A 23,707-nucleotide genomic window follows, 5' to 3' on the forward strand; every position below is an offset into this window, starting at 1 on the left:
AATAAAGGTGTGGGCGCCTGGGTGGCTCAGTGGGTTAGGCCGCTGCCTTCGGCTCAGGTCATGATCTCAGAGTCCTGGGATCGAGTCCCGCATCGGGCTCTCTGCTCAGCGGAGAGCCTGCTTCCCTCTCTCTCTCTCTCTGCCTGCCTCTCCATCTACTTGTGATTTCTCTCTGTCAAATAAATAAATAAAATCTTTAAAAAAAAAAAATAAAGGTGAAAGGCAAAACTTTCATAAAGGGAAAGACTGATAAATGTGACTTCCTTAAAATGAACGGTGTATTCAACAAGACCCAACATAAAGAGAAAAGACGAGACACAAACTGGGTGAAGCTATTAGCCACATGCATTAACAACACCTAGAATATAAAAAGAATCCCTACAACTCAAGAAGAGAAAGACAACCCAATAGAAATCGGGGCAAAAGAAACAAATAGGGATTTTGCCAAAGAGAAAACTCAAATGGCCAATAAACACATGAAAGATGCTCAGTGTCCTTGGTGGTCTGGAAGTAAAAATTAGGATCATAATGAGAAGCCACTTAAAACTACTCCATTGTCCCAAGAAGCCTTGAGCATGAAAAACAATAGGAACTCTGATACATCGCTTCTGGGAGTGAAGACTGATGCAACCATCTAAGAAAATAATTGTAATTTACACACCCCCTGTGCTCCAGCAATCCCCCATCTATGCCAAAGACCCTAGGGAGAGGGCGGGGATGGCTCAGTCGCTTAAGTGTCTGACTCTTGATTTTGGCTCAGGTCAGGATCTCACGGTCAGGACCTCACAGTTGTGAGACTGCACCCCACCCCACGTGGGGCTCCCCGCACAGCATGGAGTCTGCTTGAGAGCCCTCCCACCCAGGCTCACAAGGGTGCCTGCACTCAGGGGCTCTCTCTCTGAAAATAAAGACAATTAAGAAAAAAAAAAGACCCTAGAGAGACTTCTCAAATACTTGCTTACGGACATACTTAGCAAGACTATTCAAGGCAATATTGTTTATAACTGCAAAAATAAAACCAGGGAATGGTACCAATGTGCACAGTAGGAAAATGGATATATTATGGTAACTCAAAACAGCAAAAATAATAGAACAAACACATAACAAGCATGATTCTTAGAAATGATATTGAGGGGAAAAGTTAAGCTGCAGAGGACTATATACAATATAACACCATTGTATAAAGTTCAAATACAAGGGGACATAAACACTATGTTGTTTAGGCCAATGTGTGTAGGTGGTTGTTGTAAAAAAAAAGAAAGGAATGAATGATCACTACAACAATCAAGAAGATTAGTTACCTCTGGGGTAGAGTTCTCTCTATAGAAAAGGATCCAGAATGGTTTCTAGTAAACTGGTTCTTAAATTAGGCAGTAAGTGGGGCACCTGGGTGGCTCAGTGGGTTAAGCCTCTGCCTTTGGCTCAGGTCATGATCTCAGGGTCCTGGGATTGAGCCCCGCATCTGGCTTTCTGCTCAGTGGAGAGCCTGCCCCACCCCCCCGCCTGCTGCTCTTCCTACTTGTGCTCTCTCTCTCTCTCTGTCAAATAAATAAAATCTTAAAAAAAAATGGGCGGTATGTGGCTCATTGTATTATTAAGTTTTCCTGGGGCACCTGGGTGGCTCAGTTGGTTAAGCAGCTGCCTTCAGCTCAGATCAAGACCCTGGGGTCCTGGGATTGAGCCCCGCGTCCATCCAGCTACTGGCTCAGGAGGGAACCTGATTCTCCCTCTCCCTCCACTACTCCCCCTGCTTGTGCTCTCTGTCAAAAAATAAATAAAATTTTTTAAAATTAAGCCTTCTTATACTTTATATGTACTGTGTATATCAAACAACACTCATACAAAATTTAGAAAAATTTGGGCACCAAATGGGATTTGTAAATAATGTTTTTCCCTATGCAAAATATTCTCAACAGAACATTTAACAATAATTAAAAGATTATAGCTCTTCTGTACCTATATCCGAAGCCAGCAAATACTGGATTATCTTCTATTGCTCCAATGACTATAATAATAGCAGAGGCCAGGGCGCCTGGGTGGCTCGGTCATTAAGCGTCTGCCTTCCGCTCAGGTCACAATCCCAGAGTCCTGGGATCAAGCTGCACATCCGGCTCCCTGCTCAGCAGGACGCCTGCTTCTCCCTCTCCCACTTCCCCTGCTTGTGTTCCCTCTCTCACTATCTCTCTCTCTCTCTCTCTCTCTCTCTCGGTGAAATAATAATAATAATAATAGCAGCAGAGGCCAAGGAGGTATTTTTCATAGGATAGTTGTCATGGAATCAGATTTGTTGTAAAAAAAATACGTAATTTATGTGCCAGACTGTCCACAAGAAGAAATACAGAGACAATGTCCACAAACATAAAACCAAGAACTTTGCTTTTTACCAGCAATGCTGGCAGAGAAAATACCATCAGAACATTTAAAACGGCCACAACAAGCATTAGTGATTTTATGGACTCATTCACAGGACTCTGACTAGGGAAATGGCAGTCATAACCTGTATGTACCTTGAGGCACCGGCACTGATCTTCCTATGGGGTCCCCAAGCCCCATAAAATCATGTGCTTTTATCCCGCCCAGACACTTTCTCTGCAAGAGGAGCCAGGCCTCAGGCTGTCCTCAGCCTCGGCTCTCAGGCACCTGATTACAGACCAGCGGCCCCACGTCCATTATCCCAGCAGCCGCTAATGCAATTAAACCGCAAGATGGGCCCTCGCCTCAACCCTCCCCAGCTCCATCTTCATAAACGGGAACAGACAGACAGGAGTCCCCAAGGGTATGAAACCTTTCCAGATAATTTTCAAGGAGAGTGGGGAGTGGGGTATGCGTCTGTGCTAATGGAACCTCTATGGCCGAGGCAATTTCTCCGCGGAGCTGCCCTGACCAGCCACACACTCATCGATCTGTCAGGCGTCTGTCCCTGGAATTTATGATTCTGTTTGAGAAGTGGTGTGTCTGTGTGAAGTTGCAATCAGGGCTCTCTCCATTTACTAAGTTGGCACTCGAGTCCGTAATTATAAGCTAGTACTTTTTACCTACCCCAGATTCACGGAAATTTCCAGTTTTCTGACTGTCTCTCACAGACTCTTTGCTGGTCTCTAAGACTTGAATGGTGGGTAAAGAAAAACATCAAAATTGAAGTGACAGTTGAAGTAAGGGAACTGACTACTGGGAGAAAAATAAGACATTTTTATGATCCCCAAACTGGAATTAAAAAAAAAAAAAAGGCATTTCAGGGAGAAAATCGGGGGTGGCAATAGCACGAAATCATGCCTTAGACCTCACGGGTGCTTGCCATCGCACTACTAACATAAGCACACACTCGAGTGGGGTCCAGAGGGGTCAAAGCACTTGAAATTTCATTTGAAATTTGCCCAGGGCTAGTTTTTAGGAGTATCTGGACCTTAGTTCGCCAGAAGTTTTTTTTAAGATTTTATTATTTATTTGACAAAGAGATCACAAGAAGGCAGAGAGGCAGGCAGAGAAAGAGGGAGAGAGAGAGGAGGAAGCAGGCTTCCCGCTGAACAGAGAGCCTGATGCGGGGCTCGATCCCAGGACCCTGGGATCAGGACCTGTGCCGATGGCAAAGGCTTAACCCACTGAGCCACCGAGGTGCCCCTCCCAGAACCTTTTAAGGAGGCAAGATAGTTAGGCTTAAACTCTGGAAGGTCCAGCCAACATCAGAAGTACTTCCTGTTCTAGGTAGCTCTGGGGACAGAGGTCAATCAATTTTTTTTGTCTTCTTTTGAGCTCTGCTGATTGCTGCTGGTTTGGGTTAAGAAGGATATGCCAGAGCCCATGTTCTCCAGGACCTCTTGCTCTCATCTCTAAGCCAAGAAAATAATCTAAAACAACGTTAAAATACCTTTTAAGTGCTTCTAAGACAGCTTTAACGGGTTTTGGGCAAGGGACAGAAAACCTCAAAGAAACCGAAAAACACAATCCATATGGCACCAGAATACTGTTTTGTTCTGGGAATCCTGCCCTTAGACAAAACCACACAGTCTCGAATACGTAAACAACCACTTTTTGAGCCATCTAACAAATACTGAGCTCTGCTAGACAGCAGGGAGCTGCAGCCCGGGGGTCGGCGTACAGGAGACAAGGAGGAAAAGCAGCCGAGGCAACCACGGCAGGGGCTTCACCTCTGAGCGACAGTGCGAATCCCAGCCGAGGAGAGTTCACGGTGGACAACAGCTCTCCTCTGAATGGCCTCATGTGCAGCAAATACTGCACAAAGAAGCATCAGGCCGTACTGCCTAAATGGGTGGGTTAGCCAGCGGTGTCCTCACTCTGGACAGTCAGACTCTCTCAAGACTTCGAGAGAAGGAGCAGGATTAAGGCTCTGAGAGTCCGTGAAGAGCTTTGCGCTGCCGTCTCTGATGGTTACTTCCTGAGTGGCCGTGAAAGTTAACGGGATAAAGCCTTCGCTGTCTGCACAGAGAAGGATCCAGTGTGAGTCTGCAGAGTGAAATAAACACACAGACAATTTAGGATATCTCGTCTTATTCTATGAAGAAAAAGACGACAAATACTTTTTTTTGAGGGTAAGAAGAGAGTAGTTGATACTATTGAACTGATCGTTATAAGACCATGACCGTGCAGATAAGTGGGGAGACGGAAGGACTGAGTACTGCTGAGGGTGACGTCATACGGCAGGAGCGGGCACTGATGGTACTGATGGCATAGGCATGGCTGGGGACACCCATCTTTACCCAGGTGAGGCACTTAACATGCAGGGCTACGCACAGGATTGTGTATGTGACACACACGTGTTAGGGGTTGTGCATGGAGTGTCCCTATCTACACGTTTTTAAGCAGTTTCTCCAGGAACAATGTGAAAGTGGGAACAGCTACTTTCTGGAGGAACCTTTATTCTTCAGAGCCACACTGATCTCTAGACACCTAAGCACACAGAGGGGCTAGACTAGAATGGTCCGGATAATCCTGGTTTGTTCTGGGGTAACCCAAGGCCAGTGGCCTTACCACACGCCTGGACCCATTCTAATTTTTTCAAATCTACTGTGCCTCACCTTTGACTTTGTAATTTCACTTCTGAAAATCTGTACTTTCTAAGGGCCACATGTAAAATATGCAGAGAGGTTTTTATTAGGGCTACGTAGGATGCTGAACGCTGGAAACCACTGAAAGGTCTGAGAAATACGGCAAAGTAAAATACAGTACACTCAGAACAGAATATTAACCCCACCCAGGACAAATGATAATTATGACGTCATATCATAAATCCATGTGTCAAAACAGAAAATGCTGGTGCTACAATGTTAAGAGGGGAAAAAAGAAATGGATTTAATGTTCAACATGGTGGCTATCTGGGACGCCTGGGTGGCTCAGTTGGTTAAGCGGCTGCCTTCAGCTCAGGTCATGATCCCAGCGTCCTGGGATCGAGTCCCACATTGGGCTCCTTGCTCAGCAGGAAGCCTGCTTCTCCCTCTGCCTCTGCCTGCCACTCTGTCTGCCTGTGCTCACTCTGACAAAAAAACAAAAAAAAACAACAAAAAAAAAACCATGGTGGCCATCGCGACAAGAATGAGGCATAAAAAACCCAGCGTGCTGGGCACCTGGTAGAGTGGACATGGCTCAGTTTCCTGGCATTTAGGGATGCCCTTAATCCCATGTGTGCTGCATATTAAAACGACAATTCCTTTAGGAAAAATTCTGTAATGCTGCTAGGATCTCTGTGTTTAGTGCAACAGGTACCTATGTCATTCCTTCTTATGTCATTCCTCTGCAGCTGTTATATATTGCTTGGTAACTCCTTCAGTTTTTTCCTGCGTACTTTCAGGGCTTCCACTTAGGCTGTAAGTTCCTTAAGGGCAGAACCCATATTTCCCATGTATTTTGGCACCTTATGATAGACTTGGGTATACAGCAGACAATGCACAATTCTCGTGAACTGTCTCGTGAATCACCGAGGGGTTCGTACACTTCATCTTCATTATCAATGAAACTTAACAAAACAGATGGTAGAGCCAATATCTGAAGGGTTGTGAGGTAGAGACAATATCTGAATTCTGAGCACCTGAGTACTCAGCCAATATCTGAATATCTGAGTACCTACCATGGAGCATTTCGATGAGAGAGAGGCCGAAAGTCTGCTGAACTGTCTTCAGACTTAATTTGCCATTGCAGAGGAGCATGGCTCTTCTTTCAACGGCAGGACCTACACAGAAAGATTTCTTCACATATAAAAACAAAAGTTGTTAAACTGATTGCAAAAGCAATAGAGTTAACATTTCTTAAGAACAGAATGTATAAGTATTTTTTTACTATCTTTATAACTAGACCAATTGTGGGATGCCTGGGTGGCTCAGTCAATTAAGCATCTGCCTTTGGCTCTGGTCATGATCCCAGGGTCCTGGATGCAGCCCTGCACTGGGCTCCCTGCTCAGTGGGGAGCCTGCTTCTCCCTCTCCCTCTCCCTCTGCTCCTGTCCCCACTAGTGCGCATGCACTTGCTCTCTCTCTTTCCTTCCCTCTAATAAATAAATAAAATCTTTAAAAAGAATAAAAGTAACTAGACCAGTTGTAAATAAGGAGATTTTGGGTACACTATTTTTTTTTAAGATTTTATTTATTTATTTGACAGACAGAGATCACAAGTAGGCAGAGAGGCGGGCAGAGAGAGAGGGGGAAGCAGGCTCTCCACTGAGCAGAGAGCCTGATGCGGGGCTTGATCCCAGGACCTTGGGATCATGACCTGAGCCGAAGGCAGAGGCTTTAACCTACTGAGCCACCCAGGCTCCCCTTGGCTACATTATTTAACACAACAAAAGGATTAGATCTCAAAATACTTATGGGTTAAATACCATGACATTCTTACCTAAAATGTTTTAGAAAATTAAAAAATAAAAAGCAATTATGGCAAAACATGTTAACAACTGTTAAATCCATATGGCAGATATTAAAAGGATTTCATTATGTAGTCTTTATTTATGTTTACAATTTTTCATAATAAAGAGTATATGTTTGAAAATTTTCACAATAAAAAAATTTAATTCAGTTTTAAACTATTCTCTGCTTCTTTTAAAAACCTGCATCCTTGAGTTGGTCAAACAGTAGTACTTTTTTTTTTAAGATTTTATTTTTTTATTTGAGAGGGAGGGAGAGAGAGAGAGAGAGAGAGAGAGAGAGAAAGCAAGCAAGAGCACAAGAGCAGGGGAGGGAAAAGCAGACTCCCTGATGAGTAGGGAACCTCATATGGGGTTTGATCCCAGGATGCTAGGACACTAAGGCAGCTGCTTAACCGACTAAGCCATCCAGGTGCCCCCAAACAATAGTAATTTTAAGAAAAAACTAATTAGGGGCTCCCGGGTGGCTCAGTCATTAAGCCGGCTGCTTTCAGCTCAGGTCATGATCCCCGTGTCCTGGGACTGAGCCCCACATTGGGCTCCTGGCTCAGCGGGAAGCCTGCTTCTCCCTCTCCCACTCCCCCTGCTTATGTTCTCTCTCTTGCGGTATCTCTATCAAATAAATAAAATCTTAAAAAAAAAAGGAAAAAACTAATTAAAATATCTCTTCTTGACCATATTAAACAATAATTTGTATATTACTTATCAATGATTTTGATACCAACTTTCTGCAAATATCTTTTAAGATCAAGATACAGAAGTCCACAGTAATCAAATTAGTATGATATCAGTAATGTTCTAGATAAAGAGATCAGCATTCTAGTAGTCACAGTATGGAGAATCCAGAAATAGATCCCAGTATATTAAGTTTATAGATAACAAATGGGGTAGATCAAGTTCAGTGGGATTAAATACACATTTTTTTTTCTTAATTTTTTAAGTAAGCTCTATGCCCAGTGTTGGGCTTTGAACTCAAGACCCTGAGTGGACCATGCACCAAAATTTAATGAAAGATTAAAAACTTAAGTGCAAAAACTGATGTAAAGGGGCGCCTGGGTGGCTCAGTAGGTTAAAGCCTCTGCCTTCAGCTCAGGTCATAATCCCAGAGTTCTGGGATCAAGCCCCACATCAGGCTCTGTGCTCAGCAGGGAGCCTGCTTCCTCCTCTCTCTGCCTACTTGTGACCTCTGTCTGTCAAATAAATAAATAAAATCTTAAAAAAAAAAAACTGATGTAATAAAATAATGCAAGAGAATCTAGACTATTACATGTATATGAATTTTTATAATCTACAAAAACCTCTTATGAACTGGTAATTGAATAGGAAAAAAATGAGCAATGGGCAATTCATCGTCAGTTGGCCAAAAACCACAAAGACATACTCAAATTCACTAAAAGTAAAGGAAATACAAACGAATAAAAGTGAAGAGCACTTCACACTTACCAGACTGGTGAGGCTGTGAGGAAAAGGACAGTCTCATAGGTTGAAAAGGGGCATGTGATGATGCAGTAAGTAAAAAATCTTTGAGAGGCAATCTGGCAACTCTCGGAAAAGTAGAAACATACATATATACTCTTCAAATTAGCACTTCCAGTTCTGGGAACCAACCCAACAGAAATAAAAGTAGGAGTGCAAATAGCTACACATAAGGGTACTACTACAGCATGACTGGGAGTGACTGATGACACGGAAATGAAGAGCTAAAGGCAGTTGGAATGTCCACCAAGGGCCCAGCTACAGTAACAGTGTATTCTCAGCACAGAGAGTGACCCCATTTTTGTAAAACAATGACACCCCCCCGCCCCCGCATCTAGAGACCTATGTATACAAAGAAGTATGTAAGATTGTAGGAGCAGGAACTAAAATAACGGAGGGAGCCACCTTAAGTTGTGAGTTATAGCGGGGGTGAGGTGGGGGGCCGGGCCAAGTTCAATGGGAAGAGAAAATGTTCATGATAAAAACAGATAAGATATGATTCCATTCACATAATATGATATGAATGCACATGCGTTAAATCTTTCTAAATCAACCTAACCTTTCTGCAATGCACAAGAAAAAGTTCCCCACAGTGAAACAGCACAATAAGGAGAATTCTTTTTTTTCCTTCCTAAATGTAAATGGCCAGGATGAGTACAATCGTTCCTATTTTACACCATGCGGGTGATACAATCCCAGTGTATGCCGGCATGCGTGCCCATCTGGCTGGCAGCCAACCACCCTGGAGAGGCAGAACGACTTGCCTGTAATGTAACTCGCCCAGGTCAGGGAAGTTGGGCTACAACACCATCTTGTTCAACAATGAGTTTTTCTGGCCGGTACCCGCTGGGTATAGGGGCAGCCCTCAATGGGGAAGTTACCTGATAAGTCACGTGCACATAGGGCAGATCCTGCAAGAGAGGATACGCAGCAGAGGACCTCTCCTTTTGTAGAAGGTCTGTGAGTTCGGAGAGACGTCGCTGCACTTCCGTCAGGGTCCTAGATAAAATTTCTATTTCCTTAGACAGCTGGGAAATTTCCTTTTCCCTTTGTATGTTCTTGCTTGGAGGCCAGTCAGGAGGTGTGGGAGTTAGGGCGGGCTGGGGTGTGGGGCCGGATCTGGGCCGTGGCGGTGAGCGGTTAACAGGCTGGGCAGCTACAGTGTCAAGGGCAAAGGAGCCGTCCCAGACCCTGGCCGGAGGACTTCTGATTTCTTCAATAAGGGGTCTTCCGGGCCGCCCGCTTTGCCCACTGCCATGAGCTGTTAAGAGCCCTCTGTTTGGGGGACAAAAATCTGGGGAAAGACTCTCAATTCGCTTTTTCCTGTCTGTTTTATTTAACAGAGTACTGAGAGTTGAGCCTCCCTTCTGGTTTTCACCCACTGTTACTGGAAATTCTTCCAACGTTACTTCCCTAACGATCAAATGAAGGATATACTGATCAGTCTTTGAAGAAGGAAGAAATGCCGCATCAGTGGGCTTTTGTCTTCCTACCAAAATTAATAGTATCTTATCTGTCAAGAAACATATACCTTTTGGCTTTTCACTTCTCTCTAATTGAATCTGCCGCGTGTTTGGCACACGCGAGGGAATGACAGAATAGATAAAAATGACATTGTAAGTATTGGAAGCCACCGCGGCCACCTGGGCTTTAGGATTAAATGCTATTAGATCAGGAGCCAGAATGCCAGGAATGGTGACTTTTCTGGTCTGCGTGACCTCTTTCTCAAAGGTCACAAGGACCAAATGTGAGGCATCCAGGCCAGTTCCTGTCAAGCAGTCCTTTTTTCTCAGACAAATAAGAGAACTACCCTCCAGCTTGGAGGTATTGAAATGTATATGAGTTAGATCTAGAGGATCTGAAAAGGAATGAGAAACAGGAGAACCCGAGGTTTCAAAATTCGTCTCGGAATCAACGGCCCCCTGATCCCCGGTGGGTGCCCCTTCAGGAACCGGTGAAGCACACAGACGAGTGTCTTCCCCACCAGGCGGGACATCCGTGGTTTCAGACGCATTTAAGCCACAAATCTTATCTAGTGGAAGCTCAGTGGCTACAGCGACCTGTGAGCCCGCGGTGGCCCTGATGCAGCGCACGTAGCTGTCCACATCAAACACCGGGTAGAAGGAGCACCTGCACAGAGTCTGCTGAGCGCTGTCCCAAATGTAGGAAAACAGGCTGCTGCCAACTGCCACCACCAGCCTCCGGCCATCCCGGGTCCAACAGCCACAGTGAATGAGGCCCCTGGTGTCGATGTCTGCTTTCACTGGGGGAATGTCACCGTGGACACTTGGGAAGACTGACACAGCCTGTGCCGTCAACACAGCCAGGACAGCACTCTTTGGATGCCACACACAGCCCTGGGGAAGGACGGGGTGTGATTCTCTAATCTCACAGGTCCACGACATCAGCCACTGGCTTTTCTCCATAGTGCTGGGACACAGCTGCCCCACAGTGACATAATTCTTGTGCCAGACCGCGAGCAGAGCGGGCACGTCAGCCACACCAGGGGGTGCCCAGGACACTCCATATACGTGTTCAAACTGTGCAATGACCTTGGAGTCCCCGAACCTGGCCTCTCCTCCGTGAAGCTGTAAATCAGTCAGGATGACCTGATGCCCGTCAGTCCAGACAAGGCCGTGGATGGGGTGGATCGCCTGATACAAGGCATTCAGCCCCGTCCTGAGAAGTCTTCCTTTTCCCAACTCCATCCTTTTGGATACAGGTTGCCTGAAATCAGCAAGAAGGAAAGACTTACCAGGAGAATATAATCAGACAAATGCAAAATATAGAACATTTTACAAGACAATTGGCTTAGGCCTTTCACAAGTCAATATTTCAAGGGGGTAAAAGGATGAAGTTATGTCACAGATTAAAAGACATTACTGAGGGGCGCCTGGGTAACTCAGTGGGTTGAGCTGCTGCCTTCAGCTCGGGTGGTGATCTCAGAGTCCTGGGATCAAGTCCCACATCAGACTCTTGGCTCAGTGGGGAGCCTGCTTCCCTCTCTCTCTCCCTCTGCCTGCCTCTCTAACTACTTGTGACCTCTGTCAAATAAATAAATAAAACATTAAAAAATAAATAAATAAAAGACACTACTGAGCCATAATAAGCAAATGCAATACATAAACTTTGATTGGCTTTTGCATTGAGGAAATAAACACTTTTTTAAAAGACTTTATTTATTTACTTGTCAGAGAGAGAGAGAGAGAAAGAACGAGCACAAGCAGGGTTGCTGCTGAGCAAGGAGCCCAATGTGGGGCTCCCTCCCAGGACCCTGGGATCCTGACCTGAGCCAAAGGCAGACGCTTAACTGCCTGAGCCACCCACATGCCCCAAGGAAATAAAATTTTCTTTTTTTTTTTTTAAAGATTTTTTTTATTATTTATTTGACAGACAGAGATCACAAGTAGGCAGAGAGGCAGGCAGGGAGAGAGGGGGAAGCAGGCTCCCCGCTGAGCAGAGAGCCCGATGCGGGGCTCGATCCCAGGACCCTGGGATCATAACCTGAGCCGAAAGCAGAAGCTTTAACCCACTGAGCCATCCAGGTGCCCCGGAAATAAAATTTTCTATTAAAACAAGGTATTTTTAGAATTGGAGAAATCTGAATGTACAATGGATAATAGAAGATATTGTGGAGTTATTCATTTTCTTAAGTGTGAACATGGTCTTGTGGGTTTGTAGGAGAATGTCCTCACCATTGAAATATGATGCTGAAGTATTTGGGGTAAAGTGCCATGATGCCTACAGTTTGCTTTCAAATGGTTTAGTGAAAAACAAAAACATGAAACCCCATACATTTTATAGAGAAATGCAGAGAGAGCAAATCGATGTGACAAAATGTTAATAATTCTTGAATTTAGGATTGAGGGTATTTTGGTATGGTACTTTCAACTTAAAAAGTTTCATATTTAAAAATTGAGGGGCACCTGGGTGGCTCAGTGGGTTAAGCCTCTGCCTTCGGCTCAGGTCATGATCCCAGGGTCCTGGGATTGAGCCCCTCATCAGGCTCTCTGCTCAGCAGGGAGCCTGCTTCCAGAGAGCCTGCTTCCTCCTCTCTCTCTGTCTGCCTCTCTGCCTACTTGTGATCTCTGTCTGTCAAATAAATAAACAAAATATGTTTTAAAAAATTGAGGGGTGCCTGGGTAGCTCGGTCAGTTAAGTGTCCAAATCTTGATTTCGGCTCAGGTCACGATCTGGGGGTTGTGAGATGGAGCCCTACATTGTCATTGTTGTCGTATTGGTTGCGCTCTGAGCTCAGCAGGGAGCCTGAGCAGCCTCCCCCACTGAGTGTGGTGCTGGATTCAGGGGTTGATCCTAGGACCTGACCATGACCTGAGCTGATGGCAGATGCCTAACTGACTCAACCAACCAGGTTCCCCAGTTTGTTTTTCTTTTCTTATTTATTTATTTATTTTTAAAAAGATTTATTTATTTATTTGTTTGTTTATTTTGGGCAGAGAGAGAGAGAACACAAGCAGGGGGAATGGGAGAGGGAGAATAGGCTTCCCACAAAGCAGGGAGCCTGGTACGGGGCTCCATCCCATGACCCTGGGATCATGACCTGAGTGGAAGGCAGATGCTTAACCACTGAGCCACCCAGGCACTCTGTTTTTCCTTTATACAAAAAGTGGGGTGTAAGTCAAAGTTCCCGGGTACTAACAACAGAAGCCACTCTGGCTAATTAAAGCAAAAAAGCAAAGCAAAACAAAACAAAACAAAACAAAAACAAAAACAAAAAAAGAAGTCTCCAGAACTAGGCTCTGCAAACAAGCAAGAGCCAAGTGGGGCCAAGCAGAACAAGTCATGGCCATCACTCTGTCTCCCACACATTAGCAGCTGAGAATCTAACTTCACTGCCCCTTCTTTGATGGCAATTGCTTAAGATCCCGAGTGGGGATCTAGGGGGGAACCTCCCACTGGCTAAGCCTAGCTTCCATGCCCTGTTCTAGCTGCCAGGATGGGGAGAGGGTTTCCCCACAAAGGCTTCTGTAACAGGGAGCTGGGGCTCTGCCTCCCCCCAAGACTCACACAACTGGCAGTTACTTCCAAATCAGGGAAGGGGTTTTCAAAAAATGACAATTACTGCAAGGATCATATGTTACATATTATTCACTAATTTATTTTAAGTCACGGGTACCTTTCCAAGTCAGTAAAAATAGGGCTGCTCCCTCAATCTTTTAAGTAGCTGCATTATGGCATGCCATAATGTCCCCAATGATTTCCCCTGGAGGTGGGAATTCAGCTTGTTTTCAATTTTTATTTAGATGTGGATAGAGTCCAGAAGTTTGGTACTCGGTTCTTCCCACTCCCTTCCTTCCAATGTCACCTACTCTTATACTTTTTTGATGATCATCTGTTTATTACGGTCAGCCCCACTGACCCTTCTCCTGGCCTCCCTGCAGAGCTGCGGTGCTATTCGGATATCTGCTAGCCTTCACATTAAGGCTGATATTAGCCCTGCCCACACTCATTTCAAACCGTGTGCATAAAAGAAAAAAAATGGTGTGTTTTTTTTGTTTGTTTTGTTTCTCAGTAGTGGCTCCTTAATGGATATCACCATTCTCATATTCACTCAGGCTAAAAACTCAGGACTCCATCTGACTGCTCTCCTGTACTCTTCGTTAGTTGTCAAGTCCTATTAATTCTCAGAACTGTTTCTGAATCCAGTCCTTGTCACTCCCGCCAGCACTATCCTGAATCAATCACTGTCACCTCAAACCCAGATGACTGCAGTGCTCTCCTCCTACTTGGTTTCCCCACCTCTGTCTGTCTTCAGTCCATCCTCTGCAAAACCAATCTTAAAATGTCCTTTTAAGTATATCGTTTATCAGCTTTAAAGTTGGCGGACGTTAAAAAAATTGGCAGACGTTACCTACTGCCTATAGCTGCGCTGTTCAATACAGTAGTTACTAACCACGTGTGCTTTATAAATTGAATGAAAATGTTATTTCACTGTATTTTTTTAAAAAGATTTTATTTATTTATTTGACAGAGAGAGAGAGGGAACACAAGCAGGGGGAGTGGGAGAGGGAGAAGCAGCCTCCTTGCAGAGCAGGGAGCCAATGTGGGGCTCGATGTCAAGACCCCAGGATCATGACCCGAGCCAAAGGCAGATGCTTAATGACTGAGCCACCCAGGTACCCCTATTTAATTAAAATTTTAAGAAATCCACTTGCTCAGTCACACTAGCCCTTTCTCAAGTGGTCAACAGTTACATGTGGCCAGTGGCTCTCCTATTGGGCAGGGCGGAACAGAACATTTCCATCAGTGAGGAAAGTTCTGCTGGACAGCACCAGCCTATAGGAGACAGTCTGAATTCCTCAGATGGACATTCAACCCCTGCGCAGTGTGGACCTACCTATCCCTCCAGTCTTACTTCTGTTTATTCATTTTCGCAGTTACAATGCCTGGTGCATTCCAAACACATAATAAATGACAGGTGAAGTGAAGGCCCTGCTTAAATACCATCTCCTCCAAGAGGTGTTCCTTAGTCATCCTGCTAAAGGGGATACTTCCTCCTCCTAACGCCTACAGCCCTTACAGTCTAAAGCACTCGGGTGACATCTTCAGTTTATTACCTGCAATTACCAGTTCTTCTTTCCTGTACTGCCTCGCATTTCACAAAGTCCTTACCTGTGGGTTCCTAGCACATGTCATTAAGTACTGAAGTACTTTCAGATGGATTGCTCTGTTTCCATTATATCCTAAAAGGAGTTTCCAATTGGGTCATGGTATTTCCAGAGGTTGTGTTCTGATAGCATTTTTATTTCTTGTTTTAGGCTCTTATGATACGGTCAGTAAACCTCTGGAACTGTATTTGGACGCTCTAAGTCTGTTAAATAATCCAGCCTCTTCAATAACACAATGGGGGATATATATATTTTTTTTGGGGGGGGATATATATTAAGAGATATTTCGCTTCCCTACTGGGTCGTACAGTCCTAATGAAGCCATACACTAGCATTTCTCATTTTTTGTATGATTAAAAGAAGAAAAAAAGTTAAGCAACCATTCATATTAGCACAAGTCCCCAGGTCTTAAAGATTGTCACTTAAATCATGAGGACAAACTCATGATTACTATCACTTAAATCATGAGGACAAACAATCGATGTTAATAAATCATATATTGACATGATATAATTTTAACATTCTATAAAACTAATTAATGTAGGGGGCGCCTGAGTGGCTCAGTGGGTTAAGCCGCTGCCTTCGGCTCGGGTCATGATCTCAGGGTCCTGGGATCGAGTCCCGCATTGGGCTCTCTGCTCTCAGCGGGGAGCCTGCTTCCTCCTCTCTCTCTCTCTGCCTGCCTCTCTGCCTACTTGTGTTCTCTCTCTGTCAAATAAATAAATAAATAATCTTAAAAAAAAAAAAACTGATTAATGTAGGAATTTGCCACAGTCAAATGTTTCCTTCCTAGGGTAGTTCCAGGAGGAAGAAACATCTTTATTTTGGGTGATTATTATAATGTAGAGTCTCTATCAGTGCCATAGTATGAAAATCTTTCCTTGAATCATCTTATGTATAGAACCTGGTTTATTGTTGCTTTAGTGAACTTCCAAGTTCAGATGCACCAAAAGTTGGCTTTGCCTTAATATTCAGCCCAAATCTACTATTTGGCTTGGATTTCAGCCTTTGGAAAACTGAACAGCCTAATGCTAGCACCGCCGAGTGGTGTGTCCATACCTATTTAAGATAATAAGGTCAGATGGGAATAAGGCAGTGATAAGAACATGCTGTATATTCTAACTTATCTAAATGATAAGTATTCATTTTCAAATATAGACAAACATGATAAGCATTCTTTATTTAAAAGCCAAAAACTGCCTCAGGTACATTCTATTTCACGGTTCTATCAGTGAATTGAGGAATACATATATCTTATCACTATGTATAATACATATATATATATGCTGCAGTAATAAAATGCTGCAATAATAAATGACTATGCAGATTAATATCAGGACAAAAACAAGAACTTTCACATAGTTGACTTACTGAGAAATAGAATAGCAGAATATAAATATTTAAAAAGTACATTAGTTAGGTAACTTAAAGAAAAACATTATCTTCTTGATCAACACATTTATGAAATTTATTTTTTTTAGATTTATTCATTTAGTGAGAGAGAGTATGCACAAGTGTGGGGGGAGGGGCATAGGGAGAGGGAGAAAGAGAACCTCAAGCAGACTCCTTGCTGAGCACAGAGCCGAACACAGGGCTCTATCCTATGACCCATGAGATCAGGACCTGAAATCAAGTCAGACACTTAACCAACTGAGTCTCCCAGGTGCCCCAATGTTTATGAAATTTAAATAAAAATAAATGCACAGTTATAGAAATTAATTCTAGTTCTAATCTTGGTAAAACTGTTCATCACATTAGTATTTATTAAACAAAAAATATTAAGGAACTGTGTTTAACTTTTTTTTTTTAAGACTTTAAAAAAATATTATTTGAAGAAAGAGACAGCGAGAGAAGGAACACAAGCAAGGAAGTGGGAGAGGAAGAAGCAGGCATCCTGCTGAGCAGGGAGCCTGATGTGGGTCTCAATCAAGGAACCCTGGGATCATGACCTGAGCTGAAGATAGATGCTTGACCCAGGACCCCCATTTTTTAGACTTTTTGTAATCTCTACACCCAACAAGGGGCTTGAGCTCATTATCCCAAGATCAAGAGTCAAGCTTCACCCACTGAGCCAGCCAGATACCCCTACTTTTTAGTTTTTAAATTATATTTAGCCATGGGTCACTTAATTAAACATCCTAACTGGGAATTATTTATAAGCTGTGAGAATGAATTAAAGGCAGACAGTGAACTTGTCACCAGTTTTCATGAGGTGGAAAAGCTCCAAAATTCCTGATAAATCATTTTCAGTCCAGACATAATAATGAAAAAGAGAATGATGGAAAAAACTGTTAAATAAAAATGAGGTACCCAAAATACCTTGCAGCTGAAAGGAAGTGGCTTTTTTAGCACTGAAAGTATGTATCTTGTTGACCACAAGTACAATCCAGGACACAATATTGCTGAGAAATTATTTTTCCTACAAAATAAGGTCAAACCTGGGGTGCCTGGGTGGCTCAGTGGGTTAAAGCCTCTTCTTTCAGCTCAGGTCATGATCCCAGCATCCTGGAATCGAGCCCCGCATCGGGCTCTCTGCTCAGCAGGGAGCCTGATTTCCTTCCTCTCTCTCTCTGTCTGCCTCTCTGCCTACTTGTGATCTCTGCCTGTCAAAAAAAAAAAAAAAAAAAAAAAAAAAAAGTCAAACCTTTGAAATGTAATGATGACTATATTGTTTTAATAATAGAAATAAAATTTCAGATTTTTCTTTTGTCTCACAGGTTCATTTTATGATTGCCTCTGTGGAATACTAGTTTTTACACTTGGCCATTTATGCACCCAAAATGTATTTTTTGGGCACCCCTAGTGCAAACTTCCCTTATCACAAGCAAGATACTAAAAATCAGTAATTTAGGCAAAATGATAGCAATGCCCATGGTAGCAGTTCTTGGTTCAAAGTTTCAAGACACTGAAAGGAATCAAGTAAATAAAAAATTTGCACCCTGACTACTAATCCTGTGTCTAAGTTACCGTAATCACAATTTTTGGATGTAGCTGGCTATGATGCTGGGGTGAATTCGGGAGAGCCAATAAAATATGCAACATGCACTTAAAGCCTGAAATGAATCAACTCATCATGGAGTTGATCAACACAGTGGATGTCTGCCCCAAATTCTTTTTGTAAATAGATTATGTAACAATTATATATACTATCATACATGTGCATAAACATTAAAATCTTATAAAATTAAGTACCAAAATCCAATTCTAAAACACACTGTGTTATTTGACAGTGATTTTTTTAAAAAGATTTTATTTATTTATTTGTCAGAAAGAGAAAGAGCACATAAGCAGGCAGACATGGAGAGAGAAGCAGGCTCCCTGCTAAGCAAGGGTCTGATGCAGGACTAGATCCCAGGACCCTGGGATCAAGACCTGAGCCGAAGGCAGAGGCTTAACCCAAACCACCCAGGCGTCCCAACAGAGTGATTATTTTTACTGCAATTCAGGATCCAAGATGTCTTAAAAGAATCTCCTTTTTAAGGTATTCAAACAGTTTTCTTTCATCTATATTCTTCCTTTAGAAGAAAAAACAAACAAACAAACATGGGTACTTGTATATATTTACATAAAGATGCAGACAAAAATTGGGAACGATACACAGCAAAACTGTTCAAGATAGATAACTAAAATGGAGTGCAGTGATGGGACTCTTATTTCTGTATGTTTTTAAAAAACTGTTTTATAATAAGTATGTATTCAAATAGTCTTTTCGTGATTGAAAGAAGGAAATAAAGATTTAAATGTGACCTCATTAAGCTCACTGGGGCACCTGGGTGGCTCAGTCGGTTAAGCAACTGCTTTCAGCTCAGGTCATATCCCAGGATTCTGGGATCCAGCCCAGAATCGGGCTCCCTGCACAGCAGGAATTCTGCTTCTCTTTCTCCTTCTGCTGTTTCTGCTCTCTTGCTTGTGCTCTCTCTCTCAAATAAATAAATAAAATCTTAAAAAAATATACTATTTTGAAAAAAAAATACTATTTTGAACCAACCACCTGAATTTTAAAATGGCCAAAGTCTATCAATAGGCAATTTATAAAATAGTATAGTTAATAAACAATCTTTAGAGTGATGTTCAATCTTACTAATTATCAAAGAATTGTCTGAACTTGCAGTGTCCACTTCTTTACCACTTTTTTTAAGTAATCTCTATACCCAGCCTGCGGCTTAAACTCAAGACCCTGAGATCAAGAATGGAGCACTCCACCGACTAAACCAGTCAAGCACCTCGTCACCACTCTCTTCTTAACCCACTCCAAAGTTACCCTAATACCATTTCCTTGAAATAGCGTTCACCAACCCACCAGAGGCATCTATGTCGCTGAACCCAATGGACGTTTTTCAACCTGTTTTACTGAGCAGTATATGTCAAAGACAGAACTTGAGAAGTTGCCTTTGGACTCTAAATGCACAGAAATGCAGTCTCTACCCGGCACCTGAGTGGCACAGATGGTTCGGTGTCCAACTCATTGTTTAGGCTTGGGTGGTGATCTCAGGGTCATGGGATCCAGCCCCACGTGGGGCTCTGCACTCAATGGGAAGTCTGCCTGTGACTCTCTCTCCCTCTCCCTCTGCCCTCCCACTCATGCTGTCTCTCTCAAATAAATAAATCTTGAAAAAAAAAATGTATTCTCTACCGAACTGCCTGGTGATTTGCTTTTAATTTATCTGCAACTTATTTCTCATACCTCTTTGCTAACCTTGCCCTTGCCTGTAGAGTTTACTAAGAAGGAACGGTCTATTATGCTGCCACATGATGTCAGATTAAGTGGGTCTGTGGTGGCTTGCTAAATGGAGGAGTAAGTCCCCTGTTGTTACTAATGAAGAAAACTGCCATCTCTAACCCACTGGTCTTATATAAGATAATATATGTTTTCCTCTAATATCTACTTATGCACTTTAAAAGACTTTTATTAATAAATAATGCATGATACATTTTCCTGGGCAGAAAAAATTCCTAACGGGCCAGTTATATCAAAGGCAATTTATGTGATATGTTTTAGGCCACTCAAGTAAGGCTAATGTCATTGAAGGTATGTATGACCAGGGGTAGTATAGGGTAAGTATTTATATATAAGGGAAGAACAAACATGATTATGTTACTGAGATTTTTAGAAAAATTAATTTTAGTATTTTCATCCTTAGTAACAAGAAGAAACTTGGCAAAAACCTAACACAAATTATAAAAATTCGTTCCAAACCTTTGTACTCCACTGCTAGTTCAGGTCCTGATCACCTCTCCCTTTTTAGCAGGGTTAGTCAAGGAGGTATCCTCTGGACGCTAGGCTCTTCCTTCCCCAGAGGCTGGATGCTTATGTGACTGGGCAGAACCGTCTTTTTTTTTTTTTTTAAGATTTATTTATCTGAGAGAGAGAAAGAGTGTGTGCATTCACGCTTCCATGCAAGAGTGAGGGGAAGTGTAGAGGGAGAGAATCTTCAAGTGGACTTGATCCCAGGATGAATGAGATCATGACCTGAGCTGAAACCAAGAGCTGGATGCTCAACCCACTGAGCCACCCAGATGGCCCAGGGCAGAATCACCTTTTTAAAAAAAAAAACCACAGCTATGGTCATTTTGTTCTTCTGTTCAAATACTTTAGCTCTACAGTCGACACATATTTTAAAAAGTTCTTACGGTGTTAGCAGGGTATTTCAGGCCTTCTATTTTCTGAGATCGATACAGCTTTCCTACCTTATCTCCCAGATCACAAAGAGCTGCTGAGGAATTAGGAGGCATTAGCACACATTCATGTGAACGTGCAGGACAGACCTCAGAAAGAAGCCTGGTAAGTTGAATAAGGGGCCACAAAATAGTCTGAATGTCATAATGAGAAAGGGAGCCAAGTTTGTAGCAGCTACTTCAGTAGAGAAAGAGGGCCTGATTCAAGAGAGATTTCTAAGGCAGACGGAATACATCGTGATATCAGGTAAAGGATATAAGTGGTGAGGAGGAAACGAGAATTAAGTACAACACACAAATTTTTTCTTGGGAAATTGTTGAACCAGAGAATTGTTAATCAGAATTGTTAATCAGGAATTGTTAATCAGAGATACAGGGCAGAGTGTGCTTCAGAGGTAGGAACAGTGTGCAGTGTGTGATAAATTTTGTATTAGATCTGCTTCATCTAAGATGTCTATAGGGTAGCAATGCACCTTAGGCAGTCAGAGGTCAAGGATTTGGGAGTCACTGTCACAACATAGGCAGTTAAAGCCAAAGCAGTGGACAGCCTGGCAGTGAAAGATCACAGTGCAAGAAGACAGAGGTCGAAACAGGCTTCAGAAGTTTCCCAATTATCTTGCATTAAAAAAAAAAAAAAAAAGATTTTTATTTATTTATCTGAAGAAAGGGGGGAACAAGCAGACGGGGGGGGGGGGGGGGGGGGTGTGGAGCAGGCTCCCTGCTGAGCAGAGAGCCTGACAGCAGCAGCGCTCTCTGTAACAGGACCCTGAGATCATGACCTGAACGAAGGCAGAGGCTTAACCCACTGAGCCACCCAGGTGCCCCTTGCATTTAAAAAAATATTTAAATTCTGCCTGAAGCTAACTGTATACTTGTTGGCCTCTCAAACCTCAGACTATAAGATTTCAGGGAGTTTTAGGGAAAGAAAAGCTCTCTGTTATTAGTTCTCTAGAGAGATGCTCAGAACCAAAACCTGGTGCTCAGCCTGTGGCCATTTAATTCTGTTTTTTAATCTTTAAAGACAACTCACAGGGAGTATCAAGGGGCTTAGGTGAACCGAACCACTTCCAGCTGGTTTAAACAGAGCTACACAACCCCCAGTTTGTTTTTCTGTTTGTTGTGTTTCCACTATAAAATAATTTCAAGTTCTTTACACTTTTTTAAATTAACACACAAGAAAGGTAAAAAGGTAAATTCACACACACACACACAAAATCCCACATTCATCCAAAGGAACAAAATTATAATTACATCCCTCTGGGCTTTTTTCTATGTAGTTTTGGTTAATTTTTTTCACTCATACTGTATACAATTTCATATCACGACTTTTCACTTATTACATATCGTTTTCCCATGCCATTTAAATTTTATAAATTATTTTTAGAAGCCACTTAATATTCTGTAAGTCAAGTCGTATATTTCCTCACTGTTGCGACGCTTGGTTTTAAGGTTTAAAAGCCAACTTTAGGGGCGCCTGGGTGGCTCAGTGGGTTAAAGCCTCTGCCTTCGGCTCAGATCATGATCCCAGGGTCCTAGGATCGAGCCCCGCATCCGGCTCTCTGCTCAGTGCAGAGTCCGCTTCCTCCTCTCTCTCTGCCTGCCCGCCTCTCTGCCTACTTGTGATCTCTGTCTGTCAAATAAATAAATAAAATCTTTAAAAAAAAAAAAAAAGCCAACTTTACCTTATGATAAATAAGGCTGTGATAAAGGTTTTTATGCATAAAGCATGTTCTTCATTTCGAATGGTTTCCTTAGGATACAACCCCAGAAGTGTCACTAATGAGTCCCATGGAATATATTCAAACATTTAAACCCACCCCTCGCTTGTCCACAGCCGCCAGTCCTTCGCCCGCGTGCCTCCTACTCCCATTCTCCCCATCCTCTCAGCACGCCTGGGTCTCCTCCCCATTCCCCGACAGGTGCGGGTTTCCCCACCTCCCTCCCGGCCCACACACAGCCTCCCCACACCAGCTAAGCTGGGCAGCAGCGAAAACAAAATACCTTCAGTATTACTGCCCACAGAAAATAAGACTCCCGGCTGCCGCGGGATCCGGAGCCCAGAGCGAATACCGGAAGCATCTGCTCCCCGGCCTCTGATAGGTGACCGGTAGTGGGCCCGCCCCACAATGCCTTCTGCCTGTTGGCTTTTGCTTGTGTCACGTTAGGGGAGGGTCTTTCCCCTGACCAGTAAGCTGGGGATTTGCTGCACAGATCTCTGGGAGTAGTAGTTTCTGTACAATTTAATCTACAATAAACCAGCCACAGTTCGACTCTCCGTAAGAGTAGAACCTTCCTCCACTTCTCCTCGATTCTTAGTCTAGGAAAGAGTACAGGATCCCTAGAGTCAACACGGCTTCTTAACTTTTGGGGGGAGAGGATAGGGGACAAGGGGTGAGAAGGTGTTGAGGACGTATTTAAATGTGGTCAAATCTACCCACAAAAATGTTCTTATCCGCATACAAGATATTGTGCATTCAACCGAAGCCGCTCCATGGACCTGTCCGAGTTACAAACCCCTGTTCTACACTTACCCCAAGAGTGCCTCCCCACGGCCAGAGTCCAAGGACCTAGTGTGTCTCTAGACTTCAGCTATACACCTGGGAGACTCTAGGCCACGCCGTGAAGCAGTCCATGTGGAATTTCAGATGCTGACCCTCACAGTACAGTCGACCATCATCTTTCTTGAACAAAACAGCCAGTCCTCCTTCAGCGATGCTGATAACCTGAAGTCTGGCCTTACCACCTGGGACAGTGGGGGCAGGGGGGCGGGGGGGGGGGAATGGAGGAAGAACATTCTAGGGCCCATTATGGATGCCTCTGCTCAGGCGTTTATCCTCGTGCCTATATTCCAGTACCGCTGGTCAGAATCATGGCCTCGCGTCAATTTTTAAAACAAGGCATGGAAAAATGAGAGAAAAAGAGAGGGAAAAATTAAAGTTCCATTCATTCTTCAAGCAAATGTTATCTCCTCCAAAGATACCTTTCCAGATTCCTGGAACTCTTTTGGGTGGAGGTGAGGGGTCTGACGTGGAAGAGGAGCTCAGGATAAAATTTACTC

At 43.3% G+C, this 23,707-nt stretch overlaps 1 protein-coding gene across 3 annotated transcripts; it reads right to left on the reverse strand.

Annotated features, from left to right (window-relative positions):
- Positions 1-327: 327 nt before the first annotated feature.
- Positions 328-22,722, reverse strand: WDCP (WD repeat and coiled coil containing). Of its 3 annotated transcripts, XM_059405218.1 has the most exons (5): positions 22,651-22,708; positions 17,412-17,576; positions 9,226-11,071; positions 6,080-6,197; positions 328-4,461 (listed from the first exon to the last, which is right to left on the reverse strand). In XM_059405218.1, the coding sequence occupies exons 3-5, from the start codon at positions 11,050-11,052 to the stop codon at positions 4,289-4,291; spliced, it is 2,118 nt and encodes a 705-aa protein (XP_059261201.1). In that variant the 5' UTR covers positions 11,053-11,071; positions 17,412-17,576; positions 22,651-22,708; the 3' UTR covers positions 328-4,288. The 3 variants fall into 3 exon arrangements, with proteins under 3 accessions (XP_059261201.1, XP_059261200.1, XP_059261198.1); XM_059405217.1 differs by lacking the exon at positions 17,412-17,576 and having other exon boundaries at positions 22,651-22,722; XM_059405215.1 differs by lacking the exons at positions 17,412-17,576; positions 22,651-22,708 and adding an exon at positions 22,467-22,546.
- Between the last annotated feature and the right edge of the window lie 985 nt (positions 22,723-23,707).

The sequence above is a fragment of the Mustela nigripes genome, chromosome 7, assembly GCF_022355385.1.
Source record: "Mustela nigripes isolate SB6536 chromosome 7, MUSNIG.SB6536, whole genome shotgun sequence".
Lineage (NCBI taxonomy): Eukaryota > Metazoa > Chordata > Mammalia > Carnivora > Mustelidae > Mustela > Mustela nigripes.

Coding starts and splice junctions, on each gene's coding strand:
- WDCP (XM_059405215.1), bottom strand. CDS start 22,528: ATGGGGAGAATGGGAGTAGGAGGCACGCGGGCGAAGGACTGGCGGCTG. Junction 11,072..22,466: donor CGGCTGTGGACAAGCGAGGG/GTGGGTTTAAAT, acceptor TGCTGATTTCAG/GCAACCTGTATCCAAAAGGA. Junction 4,462..6,079: donor TCTCATCGAAATGCTCCATG/GTAGGTACTCAG, acceptor TTCACTCTGCAG/ACTCACACTGGATCCTTCTC.